The 19253-nt window shown below is 42.1% G+C and overlaps 1 protein-coding gene across 2 annotated transcripts in view; it reads left to right on the top strand.

Annotated features, from left to right (window-relative positions):
• The first annotated feature begins 715 nt into the window (after positions 1 to 715).
• Positions 716 to 19253, top strand: part of SLC1A2 (solute carrier family 1 member 2) — a 137186-nt gene continuing 118648 nt past the window's right edge. The window contains exons 1-2 of one of the 2 annotated variants that reach the window (XM_048483364.1): positions 716 to 1403; positions 1755 to 1967. Coding sequence is in view for 1 of the 2 variants with exons in the window: in XM_048483362.1 (XP_048339319.1) it covers positions 1387 to 1403 (17 nt within the window). In the remaining variant the exon portion in view is untranslated. The remainder of the gene's footprint in view (positions 1404 to 1754; positions 1968 to 19253) is intronic. The other variant, XM_048483362.1, reaches the window with a different exon arrangement.

The raw sequence follows: 19253 nt of genomic DNA, 5'->3' as shown, positions 1-19253 counted from the left end.
GATTTCCTTGCTCCCTTAAGAAGTGTGTGTACATATTTGTGTGTGTGTGTGTGTGTATGGATCGTGATGACCCCTCCTTTCTCTCGTGAGTCTTAATTTATTAGCGTGACTCCGCCCCTGTAACGGAGTCCCAATCGGATATGCCGGCAGGTTTTAAAGGCCAAGAACGTGACGGCGGAGGGGGGGGGGGTTAACTCTTTCGGTGCCGTCCAAATGATTTCCTTTTTCTCTATGGCTACTACAAGTAATATTTGCAGCCAAGCTTTCCCTTTGTTTAAAGGCAGTTATTCGCCAGACTCCCAGTTAGGCAACCGAAGGCTGCAGCTGTGGTACAACAGCTTAAACTGAAAGAATGGGAAGGGATGGGGCAGCATATCAAAATCCTATAGCATAGCCGACTGCATGGCTAAGGGGGCTTGTAAATATTCCTTCCTGAGAGGACAGCCAGGCGTTCCCTGCTGCTCGGCATCAGAAAGCGGCCCAAGCACAAAGGGAAACGCGTTTGCGCCTCGTTTCCAGCCCATCACCTAATCGCCTCCGCTGCAGCTTCCCGGCACTCGAGGAACAGCAGGGCAGGCACTGCGAAGAAGCTACCCAGGAGGCGGCTGCTTTTCTCCGCTGGAGAGTGCCCGGCACTCCCGCTCGCCGCCAGCACTTTCGGGCCGAGGGATCCGCGCCTTCCCCCGGGAGGACTTCTCTCGCCCTCCCCGTGCAAATAAGAGGCTGGGAGATTTGGAGGAGTCGCAACCGCGAGTGATGTCAGGCTTGGCCGAAAATAGAGAGGGATAGAGTGCAAATCCACAGCTAAACCTTCCAATCCAGCCTCAGCCAACACCATGGCAATGTGAAGTCACCCAGCACCTCTTATACACACACACACACACACACACACATCCCCCCCTCCCCGCCTTCTCTCTCTCCCCCTCCTTCACAAACACATTCACACACACACGCACACTCCGTCCTCGCCCTCTCCAGCCGGGGAATGAAGCCAGCCAAGGAGTCGCGCACAGGTGGCCACGCTGCCTAAGCCTTGCCCTCGCCCACCACGCATCTGCCCCCGGGTTTTTCGTCCGCCTCTCTTTGCATCTCTCCCCACCCGCCGCCCCGACGTCCCCCTCCCGGCTTCTCTCTGTCTCTCTCTCGAAGACATTCAAGCCGCCCGAAGACGTTGAGGAATCTCCCTCCAAGGCGGGGGAGGTGACGGGGGAGCAGCTTTCGAGAGCCAGGCTTCTGGATGTTCGTCTTTCCCAATCGGGAGGATTGTACCAGGCAGGAACTACAAGGAGATCCCGGAAGCCAACAATAAAAGGACGAGGTCCCCCTACCCGCCCCTCTAAACCCTTGGATTTCTTCAGAAGACAGACCAGGGGCTTGGACAGGACCATGGCATCTCCGGAAGGGTGAGCGGGACTGGGCTTCCAGGGGGTGGGGGAGGTCGGGTTGCATGGGAAGATGGGGAGGGGGAAAGGGGGTTGCATGGGAAGATGGGGAGGGGGGAAAGGCTGGACTGTGCTTTGGGGAAACCGCCGTTTTGTATCTGCTCATCTGGCGGCAAGATCTTCCGTGTGCTCCCCTTCCCCCAGCCCAAACAATCCACAGGGACCGCAAGGGGCTTCCAATTGCAGCTGCACATTAGATCCTGGAATTTCAAATATCAGTCTCTCGAGGGCAGAGGGCAGGGAGGCTTCACCGTTGCTTCTTTAACTCTTGCAAGGCTAAATCCTATCAAATCATGTGGCATCTGTCTGTAGATGTGTGCACTGTATTTCGGGAAGTGAGGTACAGTGCATAGAGTCCAGTGGGGGCTGACTCCTGAGTACACGCGCCATAGGATCGGGCTGCACAGAGCACGGGAGAGAAAGTGAAAGAAACTCGCACCCAAGACTTCTGCAACTGCCTTGATTTCTGCGAACCGCCGCGAAAATGGAGAGGCGACGAAGAAAGTAACTGGGACGGAGTTTGGGGTGGGTTTCACAAGAGTTCGTTCGGGATCAGCGAACACATTTTTTTTGTTGATAATGGCCCATGTGCGAAATCTTTTGTAAGCTCGCTTCTTGCGAAACATTCGCAAAGGTCAAGTCCTCCGTCGAGACTCGAGGTTTTGGTGTTGCTCAGTCGGTTTGCTGGTGTTTGAAAGTAATGTCTGGGGCTGCCGTGGTTTCGTCTCGCATTATCCAAGCGTCTGGGCGACCTCCTCTTGATCCGGGCGGGGGGGAGGGGTTGTCAGGTTGGATCAGTGTGATCTGCTCGGGACGGGACTTTGTGAGGACAGAGTGGAAAAGGAGACTCTGTTTATATCTGCTGGTGATGTGCGCGCGCGTTTCCAAGGCTAAAAGGCGATTTATAGCTACGAGGCATGTTGGTGGAAAGTGCATGCACCCAAGTGGGACGAAGAAAAATGGAATGTAGGATCCTTGGCATACAGGTGACCCGAGAGGAAGTTGCTTAAAAATTGCAGGCTGTGTTACTCCAAGGTTTCTAGAGGATATTAGAGAATCGCCAAGGCTCTATAAAGTCGCTACAGTGTATTTTTTCTCCCCTGCCTCGTGTAGTGGTATATTGTGACTACAAAGTCGTATTTGCCAAAATCGATGTGGGGAACTATAAAGCTCTTTCATGTTTCACGTGAATCTGATTATGTATTATCAACAGATGAAGCCATAGAAGCAGAGGAAGTCTTCAGTCAATGTGGACCGCAGCTTACTATTTGGGGAGATCCTTCCAGACTGTAATCTTCCCAATTTATTTGTGCATCCTATCAGCATAGATACTTGTTGCTTTAAAAACATTGGATATGGTCCAATCAAGGATAAGCACTTATAAGTCCCACTGATTTCAATTAGATACTTAAGGACCTGCTTAACTCTCTTCCCTTGAAACCGATGAGACTTAAAAGTGTTTAAGGTTGGCAGGATTATATCCACTGTGAAATACTTCTTTGAATTCCCTGTAGAGATGGATACTTGATTGTGTAATGTAATAACAGTTTCCCTACTTTCTCAAAGTGACCTGTATATTTGTCTTGGTAATTCTTACAGCACCATAGCAAGATAGGACACTCATGACGGATGGAGAACGGAGACTAAAATCTTGCGTAAGGGTGCTTGGTGCTAAGATTTGAAATGACGATTTCCAGCATGTAACCATTGGGTATTTTGCTGTACCAGCTTGTAGAAATAGAAACACATATGCTTTAGCTTTAAAAATTACAAAACTACTGGAAGTTGAGAAACAGAAATGTTATTTAGTTCTTGGGGTTTTTTCCTGAAGAAATGTTATTTTAAATATTATTTTTTTGGCCATTAAGTCACAGCTGATTTTTGACGTGGGGTTTTCAAGGTGAGAAATGTTCCGAGCTGGTTTGCCATTGCCTGCCTCTACGTAGCAACTGTGGTATTTGTTGGAGATCACCCATCCAAATACTAGGCAGAGTTGACCCTGCTTAATTTCTGAGATCTGACAAGATCAGGTTAGCATGGGCTATCCAAGTCAGGGTCATCTTTATATTTCATCTTTATATACATTTATATACTTTATATAAATGTGTACAAATAGGAAATCCTAATTTATGCTTTTATTCCCATACACAGGCATACATGCCCTCACTTATTCTGAAGACTGACCATGCATACTTCATGAAACTGCACAAAAGCATAAAATAATGTTGCAAACATTGGACTTTATTTACATTTCTGATGACCTACAGATGTATGCATGAATGCAAATTCCTTTGAATATCACTGTGCTGAAGGTGCTAGGAAATGACATAATAGTTCTTCCAGGGGAGTTTGATCTGTCAAAACTCATTCACCCAAGCAACATGCGGAAGCATTGAAAAAGCACCAAGTTCTTGCTGGGAATTGTTATGAAAGGAGTTAAAAATAAAATAATAAATAATATTGTAAAGCCCTGTATGGTGTGGCCTCATTTGGACTATTGTACACAGTTCTGGACACCATATCTCAAAAAGGATATTGCAGAGCTTGAAAAAGGGCAGAAAAGGACAATCAAGATGAACATGTTTTCTATGAGGGAAGATTACATACTTGAGGCTTTTCAATTTAGAGAAAAGTGACTTGGGTGAGACATAATGAAGGTTTCTAAAATTATGCATGGGATGAAGAAAGTAGATAGAAAGACTGCTTATTAATTTTTCCCATAGTACTAGTACATGGGGGCACACAATTAAGGCAGTAGTTTCAGGCCACACTGTGTGGCCACTGTGTGAAACAGAATGCTGGACTATGTGGACTACTCATGGATCCAGCAAGGTTCTTAGGTAATATGCAAGTCACCTCTCAGAACTACAACTATAAAGTGGCTGAATGAGAAAATATAAATCATCTCATTGCCCGTAATCAAATCAATCAACATTAATTGTAAAGAAAATCCAATGTGTGATTTTTAAGACATATTTATGTGTTATAAATTGCAGTTTACATTTCTGGGATTTCCTTTCTGGTATGACCAAAGAAATTTCGTTCTTAGCTACACTCATCAGAAATGAGAAGACTACAAACTGGCAAAATACGAAGTCCTGAACATTACAGAAAAAAACACTTGTGAGAATGAATTTGAATGAGAAAGATGTATTAGGTTACTAATGGAAAGGAAGCTAGAAATGGGATATTGGATATAGAAGGAAACAGGTACATGGCTTACAACTGGGTAAAATCCACATTTTCAATTAACATTATTATCTGTTTACAGATTTGCGTGAAGAAAATCCTGAACTGCCTATTGAACACTCCTCAGTTTTATCTTCAAAATAACCCTTTGATTTAGAGAGAGAGAAAGGCATGAGGCCACTGAGCTTTCTGGCAAAGTGAGGATTTGTAACTGGGTCTTTGCAATTATATTCCAGATGCTCCAACCACTACACAACACAGGCTGTCCATTCCTATGGAACTGCCTCCTTCCTACACCCTATTGCAGAACTTGTCTTTGAGAAAAGATGCTGCTTTTAACATAAAGTCATCTGCTGATACTCCGGGATTTCAATCCATCCCTGTTTCTGATGATCAATGGTAGCAGTTAAGATGACAGTTATCGGTGGTTTGGTTTTAGATGGTGTACTTAATTCAAGGGTTGTTATTTTAGTCAATTAAGTCATTCTATTTGTGTGCTGTATTGCATAGTAGTTAGAGTGTCAGATTGGGATCTGGGTTGGAGATCCAGATTCGTATTCTTACTGAGCCATGGAAACTTGCTGGTGACTTTGAACCAGTCACATTCTGTTAGGTAGCTTCAAAGGGTTGTTGTAAAATGGAAGAGATGTTGTAAAATGGAAGAGACCAATGTATGCCATCTTGAGTTCCTGGGAAGAAGGGCAAAAGAAAATGTAGCATATAAATAAATACAGGTAGCTCTGAATCAAAAGCCCATGTTGCCTCTTTGCACTCAGATGCAGGACACAAAGGTGAAAGCATTTCTTTGTGGATTGTCCCCAGCATTGGCTACCCAGGATTCATCACTCATCTATGGAAGTAATATTTTATGACTAGTTATAATAGTGCAGTGTGAATGTCTTGTTCTGAAATAGCTGTCAAGGCTGGCTGTGCTTGGTAAATATGAAGGTTTAACTGATAATGCTGTCTATGAATAACAGTCTCACTATGAAAAGGTTGTTATCAAATATTAATTGCACATGGTTGTTTCAGCAGAACTGACTCTCTGGTACTCAAAAATCATGGGTTTTAATTTCACCTTACTACTACTCCACCCCATTCTGGGTTATCTAATAGTTTTATCTAACATCATTTGTGGCAGCAGTGCCTATCACATTCCTAGAATTGCTGCTAAACCAATAAACAATCCTGGTCTAGCACATAATCCTGAGAGAAGCCCCCTTATGTTGGAGTAAGACAAAGTTTAAAGCTATTTCAGACTGGATGCTAAAACTGATCAAACCTGCAGATAGTTACCCATTTGTGATAGTTCACCTGGCAATAAACAACATGGTCTTAAACACTATCACAAGCACTAAGGCTGACCGGAATTTTTGGGAGGCAGCTGAAGGGAATGAGGCCACAGGTGGTATTCTCTTCGGTCCTTTTTCAAGGGGAAGGCTGGCAACAAGAGCTGTTTTGATTTTGAGACTGCAGTCTAAAAAGTTGGCCTACTAGACCTTGATGGACTTTACCTATAAAGATGGGGGAAGAATGTATCTGGCAGAAGCCTAGGGAGGGTCACTAGGAGTGATTTAAACTGACCCTACAAAGGGAAGGAAATTATCTAGATAGGAATTGTCCCTGTAAGGGTTTACCCTAAGTAGAGACACCTGTGAGTGTGTGTGTAACTCTAAGAGGAGTAATCTGAACTGAAAAGCCATTTTACCATCACGGTCCCCAACAGGTCTTGCCAAACCAACCGTGTTTCCTCCTTTGAGCAAGTTACTGGATCATCGGAATGTCAATGATGTTGTTTACCTGGATTTCAGTAAAGCTTTTGACAGAGTTCCCCATGATGGTATGATGCATAAACTGTAGCACTGCAGACTACACTACAGGATAGTTAGAAAAATAGGGAACTGATTGGAGAACTGCACTCAAAGAGTAGTTGTCAGTAGCATTTCATCTGATTGGAGGGAGGTGTTCGGTGGGGGCCATAGATTTTGGTTCTGGTCCTTAAAAAATTTTTTAATAAAAAATCCCTATAAAGTGGTAGTGGGACTAATTAAATTTGCAGTTGACACCAAATTGGAAGGAGTAGTGGACACCTCAGAAGACAGAGATAGAATTCAGCAAAATCTAAACACACTGGAAAAGTGGGTAGATGTGAACAAGATGCAGTTCAACAAGAATAAGTACAAATTTCTACATCTGGGTAACAGAAATGAGAAGCATGAACACTGAATGGGGGGAAACACTTCTGGGTAGCAGTGATTGTGTATAGAAGATCTTGAAGTACGGGTGGACTGTATGCTAAATATTACCAGTCAGTGGGATGCAGTGGCAAAAAAAGGCTTGATATTTAAAAAGTGTCAAAAAAGGCTTGGAGTGTATCAACAGAGGCCTAACATTCAAATTCCAAGATGTCATAACTTACACTGCATTGGTTAGGCTGCATCTGGAGTACTGTGTGCAGTTTTGGAGGCCTCATTTTTAAAAAATGATAGGGACAAAATGAAATGGGTGCAGAGGAGAGTGACAAGGATGATCAGGGGTCTGGAGACCAAGTTCTGTGAGGAAAGGCTGAGAGACTTGGGAGTGTTTAGTCTGGAAAAGTTGAAGTTGAGAAGGGCTGTCTCTTGGGGGGGGGGGAGTTGTTCCTGTTGTCAACAGGGGATAGACTCACAATAATGAGTATAAATTATGGGTGGAACGGTACCACCTGGCTACTAGGGAAACTTTTTTTGTCCAGTAAGAGTAGTTCAACAGTGGAATTGGCTGCTTAGGCAGGTGGTAAGCTCCTCCTCCATAACAGTCTTCAAGCAGCAACTGGACAAATGCTTTAACCTGATCCTATATGACCCCTTCCAACCCTGTGATTGTATGATTCTACGACAGCAGAAGTTGCAAGCCACCTATACTATAAACTAATTTTCCCAAGTGAAGGTTTCTGCATATTCCAGTAAAGCCCTCTACAGCTCACAGAAAACTATGGATGGATCCTCTGTCGTCCCCACCTTAGAGGCCAAGCTGTAAACATCTGCTAACTATACAAAAGAGATCTATTGGATAGACTGGCAGCAGAAAGTGATGCTGTGATTTTTGTTTACTGCCATACTAGGTATCCTAGAAATCTCTGAACTGTTACGTTGGATTTACCTCATGACTGTGTATGACTTTTATCATAGTTTCTGCTAGCATTTTTAAGAACTACAGTTTTCTAGGAATTCTGTGTTGCAGATATATAGCCTGTCATACAAAATTATACCTCTAAGGAACTTCTTGTCCAAGCAGTTTGATGTAAACGCACCCTAACTGTCCTTTTAATATCAACCCCTTTTAGGATTCTTAATGTGGACACAGCATCTTATGTCTCTTGTTTTCAAAGTGTTGTGATACAGACAGATCTTCAAGAGCCCATCCTAGATGTTGGCTCCTTTTAGGAAACTGAAAAAGCAAGAGAGCAAAGATCAGTGAAATTGACAATCTCTAGCCTTAAGCAATAATATTTGGTATTTCCTTATATTTTGTCAGTGTTTCTGCTAGGACTGTTACTATTATTTACTATCAGAAAAGATATATGAATGAGCTTTCCCTGAAGCATATAAATAGATTCCAAAGATGTTGAGTGAAAGCTTGAATGACAGGAATAGGAACATTTCCCATTTGGGAGGCTCTGTTGAAGTGATCTGCTTTGTTCTGGGAGTCTGAGTGCTATATCTGGGAGTAGGAAGAATAGATTCTAAACAGATCAAACCTTTCAAAGTCTATTGAAGTCCATGGGCTTAGAAAGATATAACTGTGTTTAGGATGACACTGTGGGTTCACTTAACTTGAGCCATATGTTTTATTTTTTATTTATTTTGCTATTCTAGCAAGGGGCATCCTGTAACATTGTTAATCTTGTGCATTTCTACCTTTGCCTACTGGATTCCATAATCTGACTAAATCAGTTTATTTTATGGGTAGAGATCCCCATCCTTTTTGAGCCTGGAGACCCTTTTTAGCATTCTGTTACAGAATAATGGGTGCAACCATAAAACGGCTGCTTCATATAGTGGAGTCAACCACAAAATGACTGCCAGATAAGGTAAGGCCAACCACAAAATGTCAAGGGATGAGATCAGGGGGTGAGATTATTATAGGATTAATAATAATACTTCAACATACACACAGATAATCTCCAGTCACACAGTGAAGATTATTATGTTGTGGTGGCAGCTGCTGCCAAAGCAACTTTTTAAAAAATCTGCAAGCAAATCAGAAGACCCAATGTAAGTGATGTGGTGGATGCTCTATCATTTTGCTAAAATTCAAAACCGTCGTTATTGCAATGTGTTAAAGCATCTGTCATGTCACTTTTGGTTTCCCTGGGAGTGACATAATTTCAGTGGCGTGATGCTGGTGAACTGGGTCTCATCCCCATTTCTTCCCAGTGGTTGTTGGGTGTGGCCTGACCACCCTCTGTAGTGAGCTCCAAGAAAGGTGTTGGCAGGCATGATACTTGATTCAGGGTATTTCTATCTAGGAGGTCCGTTGTTATAACAGGGAAATGGCTAGTTGTCACTGGTTTCTCTTTACAGCCAGTGAGTCTTGACTTGTCCTTTGCTGTTGTCTAGTGTTTGGATGCATTCATACCTAGGCTCAATGAATAACCGTCCTAGAATATTCAGATCTTCTAAATTTTCTCTCCAGAAATAAAAAAAGAAAGCCACAAAAAAAGACTCAATTAATAAAAAATCCAGAATTTGCGATTGTAAACAACAAAAATTCCCAACAGTAGATACTTAACACAAGCACAGTAAGGACCAAAAGTGGCTTACATTGTTCTCTTTTCCTCTGTTTATCAACAAAGCAATCCTTTGACGTAGGTTAGGCTGATAATGGTGATATCGTCGCTGGTGATTAATCCTGGGATAGTCACCCGAAATATCCAGGTTCCCTCAAGATCTCCTCACAGCCGAACAGTGGAACACAGATCAGTCCCATTTCTGGTGCTCCTTCCCCCCCCCCCCCGCCCTTATCACGGGATTTTCCTGGACCTGCTTGTATATGCACCTCCTACTGATACCACCCAGGTTTTGTGAAGTTTGGTCCAGGGGGTCCAAAGCTCCATTGTTTCCAATGGGAGCTAATAGGAGATGGGGGCTACACATTTGAGGGTCTATAACTTTGGCCCCCAATGAATCAAACTTCACCAAACACGGGTGGTATCATCAGGAGGGTCTCCTAAAGATACTCAGAAATTTTGGTGCTGCTAGCTTAATAATTGCACTCCTGACAGCAGGCACACACACACACACCCAGGGGCAGACCTAGGTGTCTTCACTAGAAACATGCTGCAGTGAGGATGTTGGAACCTGGATGAAAAGGTGCTGATTATTTTGAAACTTGGTTGTATCTAGATTAAATTTTCAGTGGGAATTCGGCCAATGTTTGACTGGCCCAAGGTTATTTAGCAAGTTTCCGTGGCAGTTTCAGGATTCAAACCTGGGACTCTCAGAACCTAGTCCCGTGATGGCGAACCTTTGGCACTCCAGATGTTATGGACTACAATTCCCATAAGCCCCTGCCAGCATGGCCAATTGGCTATGCTGGCAGGGGCTGATGGGAATTGTAGTCCATGACATCTGGAGTGCCAAAGGTTCGCCACCACTGATAGTCTATTATGCCATTCACTTATATCACACTCTGGGCATGTCATGAAAATAACAGCAATCACTGTTATGGAATGGTGATCATGATCAATAAATGTTTTCTACCTACTGGAAGTGTTAACATCTAAAATTCTGAAAATATGTGTATATTCCACACAAAGGCAGTAGGCAAAATCTTTTGAAGGAGAACTTGCAATTTTAAGTGAAGTGAAAGCTTCACTCAAAGCAACTGGGAGAAATAAATCTCCAGCAATAGACTGGAAATCAATAGAGCTATTTGAAGCCACAGAAACAGAGTTCATCAAAATCTTAACAGGAATATGCCAACAAATATGGGAAACAAAACAATGGCCCGTAGACTGAAAACGCTCAGTCTTTATTCCAGTTTAGAAAAAAAAAGGAGATGTCAAAGACTGTGGACCTATTGGAGCATCACATTAATTTCTCACACAGAGTGATTGGTATCATGTATGGAACAAGAAATGGCAGATGTTCAAGCTGGATTCAGAAATAGAAGAGAACTACAGATCCTACAGTAAATGTACATTGGTTCCTGGAGCATACAATAGAATTTCAGAAGAAAATCAGCTGTGTTTCATTGATTACATCAAAGCTTTTGACTGTGTGGATCATGAAAAGATATGGTTGTTTTAAAAGAAATGAGTGTGCCACAACACTTGATTGTTCTGTTGCTCGACATATACTCTGGTCAGGAGGCTGCTATTAGAACGGAATATGGAGAAACAGAATGGTTTTCAGTTGGCAAAGGTATCTGACAAGGGTGTATTTTATCTTCCTGTGTATTCAGTCTGTTTGCAGAACATATCGTAAGGAAAACTGGATAAGATTTCGATGGTGGAGTGAAAATTGGTAAAAAGAACCTTAACAATTTGAGACATCCAGATGATACTAACTATATTATTGGCAGAAAATAGAGACGACTTGAAATTACTCCTGATGAAAGTTAGAGCAGGAAGTGGCAAAGCATTATTATAGCTGAACAGCAAGAAGAAAAAAAATAGTGATAACTGAGGAATTATACAAGTTTAAACTTGACAATGAAGAAATTGAAATTGATCAATATTTCCTGTTCCTTGGCTTCATGATCAACCAAAAGGGAGACTGCAATCAAGAAGTCAGAAGGAGACTGAGAAGGGTAGCCATGAAGAATCTAGAAAAGATTCTTAAGTTCAAGGATGTTTCATTGGCAACCAAGATCAAGTTAATTCATGCCATAATATTCCCTATTACTATGCATAGGTGTGAAAATTGGCAGTAAAGAAAGCTGATAGGAAAAAACGATTAATTTGAAATATGGAGTTGGAGGAGATTTTTATGGATACTATGGACAACTAAAAAGACAAATCAGAGGGTTCTGGATAAATCAAGTCTGAACTCTCCCTAAAACCAAAAATTAGCAAATGAAGGCTATCATACTTTGGTCACATTATGACAAGGCAAGACTCTCAAAAAGACTATAATGCTTGGAAAATTTGAAGGCAGTAGGAAAAATGGAGACCCAACATGAGATGGACTGAGTTAATAAAGGATGCTGCAGTCTTCTGCAAAAGGGAGCAGCAGTGGCGTAGGAGGTTAAGGAGGTTAAGAGCTCGTGTATCTAATCTGGAGGAACCGGGTTTGATTCCCAGCTCTGCCGCCTGAGCTGTGGAGGCTTATCTGGGGAATTCAGATTAGCCTGTACACTCCCACACACACCAGCTGGGTGACCTTGGGCTAGTCACAGCTTCTCGGAGCTCTCTCAGCCCCACCTACCTCACAGGGTGTTTGTTGTGAGGGGGGAAGGGCAAGGAGATTGTAAGCCCCTTTGAGTCTCCTGCAGGAGAGAAAGGGGGGATATAAATCCAAACTCTTCTTCTTCTTCTTCAATTTTCAAGACCTGAGCAATGGTATAACTGATGGGACATTTGAAAGTCATTAATTCATAGGTTTGCCAGAAGTTGGAAGTGACCTGGTACTTAACATACACATACACACTGAGACAATTGTTTATATCAGACAGAAGCTCTTATACTGGCCAAACAACATTTTCATTCATTTGTTCATTTTATACTACTTATAGGCCATCCTATACTACTTATAGGCACAGGGAGACCTCCAACACAGAATAATAACAATAAAATCAACAATACTAAATCACTATAGTCTATAATTATCTATAACAACTCATCCAGATGGTATTAAAACATCTGGTTAAAACAGAACACATTCCACATGCTTTATCAAACAAATTAAAGGAGGAGAAGGGAAAGAAGAAAGATGCTGTTTTAATCATAGCCTTGGTAGAACAGCTGTGTCCTACAGGTTCTGCAAAATTGCTTCAAATCTCGCAGGGCTCAGGTCTCATCTGAGAGAGCATTCTACCAGCCTGAGGCCAAGACCAAAAATGCCCTAGATTTGGTTGTGGACAGCTAGATAGCTTTTGGGCCAGAGATCACCAGCATGTTTTGAAAACATATGCACTATATATAGTATATCAAAGGAAGAGAAAATATTAGTGTATTATCCATGCAGTCCCCACAATCAATAGTCCTTCTAAGGCTTACTTGCTACTGTGTGGAAGCTCATTCTCTCTGAGCAGAACTGAGCCACCAGCGAGAGCTACCCCTTCCAGGTGGGCACCCAATCTATACAACACCAGTATGGTGCCTGCACGGTCGTACAGCTTGCAGGGAACGTTGCCCACAACATAAGTAAAATAAACCATAGCTGTTAAATTAAAAAATCCTTATTACCTTGACAAAATACAGAAAACAAATGGAAGAATAGCAGAACAAGGTACAAATGCAAAACCTTTTCATAAGCCTACCTGACTATGAGCTGTTGTCTACTGGGGGAAAAAAACTTAAAAAGGGGAACTAACTAGAAGTAAGGCAAGCCAGTGGTACTATGGGGGAATTACACTGATAAAGAAAACATGTGGGCCTGAGATTTCCCCTCAGTAGGATTTCCCTTTCCTTTATGCGTTCCTTTATGCGTTTAATAATTCTATCTTTGATTTCAGTTTCTACTGTTCTTCCTGGGACAGATGTTAAGCTAACTGGCTTGTAATTTTCCAGATTCTCCTCTGGACCCCTGTTATTGACTTACATTTTTTTTTGCGAGAGCCTTTGCTCCCTTCTATTCAATTCATTGGGTCAGTCCTTCCACTTTTTAAATGACACCTATTTGCTTTTTATAGCTTTTTGATTTGGGTTGTGAACCATGCAGGCATTCTTTTAAACTTGTCAGTTCCTTTTCTAACCATGGGAATGCATTTTATCTATAGTTTATAGATAAATAATATAGATAAATCTATAGTTTATAGATAAATAATATAGATAAATGCATTTTATCTATAGTTTATCTATAGTTCAATTAGTGTGGGCTTAAATAGTTGCCTAGTATTCTCTAGGGATTTGACTTCCATGTTTCCGTTTCAACCACCTTTTAAATATTCATCTAATTTCTGTAAAATTCCCTCTTTCTAATCAAATGTTACACTTTTGGACTTTAGGGGTAACTTTCCATTAACATGAATGCTGAGCTTAATAGCATTGTGCTCACTGTTCCCAATTGTTGAAGCAATCTGTTCATCTCTCACCAAGTCTTGAGTACCACTCAGAACCAAGTCCAAGATCACTACCACTCTCATTGGCTCTGTGATCAACTGTTCCAGTGTGCAGTCATTTATTTATTTAAACTTTTATTTATATTCCCCCCTTCCCAAAGGGCTCAGGACGGCAACAACATAAAAACCAATACAAAATAAAACAATCAACAGAACAATATTAAAACAGTAAAAACCAACCATAGATGGTGTGACACCCCCCCCCCCCACACACACACACAATGCACCCATAGGAGGCCACAGGTCAGACAGAGAGCTAGCATATTCATATCACACGCTATGTCTCGCATTCGGCCTGGGCCTACCGCTATGTCTCCCATACACCAGAATAACTGGGATCCCTGACCCTCCAAACTCCACTAACTACCCAGTAACCTAAAACAATATAACACAATGTAAACCTATCTCAGCAACTAATATTAAATACTGTATACTAAGATAATTCCATCTTTAAGCTAGCACTAAACTAAACAACTTATTACCCTACTACTACATAAGACAATATAACAACTGAAGGGAATAGTCTACCTACCCTATACTAGCCAATCAGCCCTATCCCCCCACTTAGAATTTGATCTTAACAGAGTTTCAGCATACAGAGACAGGAACAGAGCAGCGGAATATAAAGATCTTAATTCTAACCAGTGTCCATAGCTGTTGGACACTTATATGGGTTATGGGTTAACTCCTTCCTTGACAACAAGTAGCCAAGAGTTCTGCAGCTGCCACATAGTTCTTGTTCAGCAGTAGACTCCAGTAGGTTTCCTATAGGGTGCCAGTCAAGGGACTCTGCCACTGATCTCCGCTGCCACCCTAGTGGGCCCGAAGGAGGCTGCTGCTGCAGTTACCAGGTCTTAACTTGCAGCCAGGCTCTCTCTGTCTGAGTACTCTCACCACTCGTGAGTAGCCCCCACCTCCTCTATCGCCACCAGGGTGGCGACTCCTGGAGGCCGCCCAAGGGCTTCTGCTTAGAGGTATTCTATAGGGTGCCAGTAAAGGGAATCTGCCACTGACCCGCGTTGCCACCCTAGGGGGTCCGAAGGAGGCTGCTGCTGCTTCTGTAAACAGGTCTTAATCTGCAGCCGGGTTCTTCTCTCCTGAGTTCTCTCACCACTCGGGAGTAGCCTCTGTCTCCTCCATTGCCACCATATAGAAACCTTAATGTCCTGGATGTCCTGCATGGCCCCTAATTGCCAAGGGCCCCTGCCACCAGCCCTCTCTGCCAACCTCTTATTCGATGATGTCTTGTAAGCTGACCATAGTGGGAAGGTTCATCGACTGCCAGGTCGTAAATACAGTGGTTGCAGATCCCGGGGGTTAAAAATAGGGCTAGAAGTAAAACAAGCCCAACTGCTACAAGTCGCTGCAGACCTCTCAGTCCCGGCTCCAACTTCTGCCAGTTTCAAAAGCTCATAATTTTTTTTGAAAAAGTAATAAAAACTTCAGTTCCTAGATTAAAAGGTTAACAAATTACTTTGCTGGAGCTCCGCAGTCAGCGGCAGCTCTGGTTGCCATCTTGATTCATTGATTGATTGATTAATTGATTGATTGATTATGTTTAGGAATCTCATTTCTACAGCATGACTTGAGCACACATTTACCTAGTCATTGTGAGGGTAGTTGACGTCTTCCAATATCACATTATCTGCCTTAGTCACCTCCCTAATTTCCTTCTGCATCTCAATATCAGGCTAAAGGATTTGATTAGGTGAGCCATAGTACATCTCCACTTTTAAGTAGCCATTAGAGCCCAGTATTTCTACTCAAATCAGTGCTGCCAAGGAGTTCATTCTGCTAATTTTTAAAAACATATTTGATTCTATGCTCTCTTTTATGTACCATGCAACACCTCTCCCAGCCTGTCCCTCCCTATCCTCTCTATAGAGTTTATACATGACAATAACTATAGCTTATTGATTTTTTCAGTTCCACCATGTTTCTGAGATAACAAAATCTCAATTGCTGTTGATCACCAAGCACTCACTTGAAGACTTCTGGTATTAGACTTCATCCTTTCAGATTGGCTTGTCTGGAACCAGAGGATCTCCTGCTCCTGTTGCCTTTGCTCCTGGGATTAGTTTAAAAGTGGCTCTGCCACCTTTTTGATATTAAAACATAACATAAATATGTACTACTACTAGTACTATTTATTTATACACTGCCCTCTCCAAACCATCACCTTCAGTCTTCAAATACATCTCTAGCCCATATTTCCTTGACTGCCAAGACAAACCGTACTACTCTGTAAGAGTTGCACTGATAGAAATTAGAAAGAAGGAACATTAGTTTGTCCACTGCAGCAGAAGAATTTATACCTTTTAAGGGCACAAGAACCAAAGAGAAAACCCAGAGCAAGAGATTGTGTGTCTGTCCAGGACAGCATTGACTTTAAAGATCTAGTGCCATGTGTTGAATCCAGGAATCATCCCTTAAGGATTTCTCTTCAGAATGTATACATCTTTCATCTGCTAATGCAATAAAAGCCTTTGTGTCAAGATACACCTAGATTAATTACCAAGAAGCCATGATTAGTAGTCTAAGATCATAATGCTTAGGTGGGTGCATATCTCTCTGGACTGTCGTATTTTCGGTGAATTTTGATAGAATCAGATTGAGTGAACCCATTCCTATTCCTCTATGCTGGTTCATAGCTTTCCTGTTGAAAATGGCCCCAAATTGTTGTGTAGTGCTGTGTGGTTTCCGGGCTGTATGGCCGTGTTCTAGCAGCATTCTCTCCTGACGTTTCGCCTGCATCTGTGGCTGGCATCTTCAGAGGATCTGATGTAGGAAAGGTAAGCAAGTGGAGTATATATACTGTGAGGTCAATAGGTGAGGCAATCTGAATAGAAGTAGCTTGGCATGTGAGTAACAATGAAGTCTGTAGCATGTGAGTCACATTGAAGATAGCAAGGTCAATGAAGATAGCAAGGTCATTGTGACCTTGTGATAGCAATGAAGATAGCAAGGTCATTGTAACTCACATGCTACAGACTTCATTGTTACTCACATGCCAAGCTACTTCTATTCAAATGGCCTCACCTATTGACCTCACAGTATATATACGCCACTTGCTTTCCTTTCCTACATCAGATCCTCTGAAGATGCCAGCCACAAATGCAGGTGAAACTTCAAGAGAGAATGCTGTTAGAACACGGCCATACAGCCCGGAAACCACGCAGAACTCCAGTGATTCCGGCCGTGAAAGCCTTCAACAATACATTGTTAACAGTGTGCTGGATTGGATCAGTATTCTGGAGTAGCAGGAGTATTGGACTAATTATTTATGACTACTCTTATGAAAGTATGATGGCCGCTGAGGACTGCATGTTTCCAATGCAACATCAGGAAGAGTGACTGTCCCCTTTCTACAAGACATTGCAATGCAGCAATATAGATATAGAGCCCACTTCAGCACCATACAGACACTTAGACCTGAGTGGATGACAGTGCACTAGACACACTCTTGACACCATCACTTGCATCTGTGTCCAGCATTGGTAGTGAAGGGGCTTATGTAGTCTTTGCTGCCACCTTGTGATGTCCTGAAGTATGGCAAAGAGGTTCCCTTCCCCCAAATAATGGTATTCCATGGCAGAAGCCAGGAGGTCACCAGTGAACCATTGGTCACATGAGATCAAATCCCTATTTTGTGCACTTATTTGTTATTGTAAAAATGTAGAAGGTCTGTGTTTTCATTCCAATATAAATTCATCAAAAATGAGGCATCACTTTCAGTGTTGGCATCTCAAATATGACTCTTCAGACATCTTAAATTGTGTTACTGGGTTTGAATCAATTGCCAGTTCCAAACGTAACGTAATAGTGATTTAGCAAAAAGGCATTTATTTCAATGTACAGGAATAAAATGTAGCATGGGAAGAATTCTATTCAGGAGGGGAAAATCACACTGCATTTTAAGGTGGACTTGGAGGCAAAAACCACCCTGAAAAAGGGCCACACTATCTCCTACAACCACACGCCCTTACCTAATGCTGGTTGTGGAGCCACTTGAAGAGAAAAGAAGTGCTACCATGCTTCCACTTGCTTGAGTCCCCAGGGCAAGAAAGGTATCAATGGGATTTATGTCACTGATTTTAATAGAACATGGATTGTACTTGAAACAGTCGAGATACTGATCCTGTGTTCATTGTTCTGCAGCTGGAGCACACAGGGCTGAATAGAAGAGACAACTGACTCTGGCACAAGGATGGATCTGGCACCAGTACAGATTGCTGGTCAATTGCCTCCTAATCCTAATGTAGCAGAATAATTCCCTGGCACTGGCAGGTTCAGATCAGAATGGGAAGGGAGCATGGTTTCCTTCACCTTCATATTCCATGATCCTTTGAGGCCGCTTGGACTGGTGCTGGGCTATCAGCCTCATCTCGTGCTCATTCTGGGAATGGGAGTGGAATATTGGGAAACAGAACACAATCCCAACAGAAGGCTGGTGGGATTGTGAGGACGCCGCCCAGTTTAATACATCCCATTTTTCATCATTGCAACTAAAAACAGTTATGTGTGCTCTTGCTGTTGTCAAACTGATGTTCATTCCAGTCAGGTTTAAATTTATGGCAAGCTTTAAAGGCCTGCTTTCAGATAAATGCAAGATTAAATTACAAAGAAGCAATGTATTTTAAGAGCATTTGTTGTGGTTATGTTTTTTAATACCTCATTAAAATTGTACCAATACTTTCAGCAAGGGTAAGTCACCCATTTTAGAAACAAGGGGATTTATGCATTCAATGTACATCATTAGTACATGGCTTTTCAATTGGTCATAACAATAGCTACTGATAATACAGAACCAGTGAACTGGCCAAATATATCGGTGGTCCTGAGGAATAATTCTGTGATCATTTATATGTGGAGTATGCTATCCCTTCTGTGTCAAAGTGGGAAAAAAGTTGTCTAAATTAAGTGAAGTAATGCAATTTTTAAGACATGATTTTACAAGACATGATTTTACATTGATTACTAGAAAAAATATTTTATTTACACATTGAAATTTATACTGATTAGAATTCTAATCCAGTGCAAGATATTTGAAGTAATATATATTGACATTTATATTTTGTTGCCTTGCATAATAATAGTCAAAAGGAAATGCTCCAGACTGTAACTACACATTCCAATCCAGCCATCTGTTCCAGGAATGTTGTGAAGATATGATACATGCATGGAGCTCTCTTTGCTGCAGCCAAGTTCCCATTCATTTGACTCATGAATGTTATCCTATGGCCAAACTTGCCCCTTTTATTGTAAACTAGAGGTATGTATCAGATCACACATGTATAGGTTATCAGCAGTGGGCTGATAATTTATAAATACATAGTGGAAATACATGCGGAGTAT

This window comes from Sphaerodactylus townsendi, linkage group LG02 (genome assembly GCF_021028975.2).
Source record: "Sphaerodactylus townsendi isolate TG3544 linkage group LG02, MPM_Stown_v2.3, whole genome shotgun sequence".
Lineage (NCBI taxonomy): Eukaryota > Metazoa > Chordata > Lepidosauria > Squamata > Sphaerodactylidae > Sphaerodactylus > Sphaerodactylus townsendi.
This window is presented reverse-complemented; position numbering and strand designations above follow the sequence as displayed.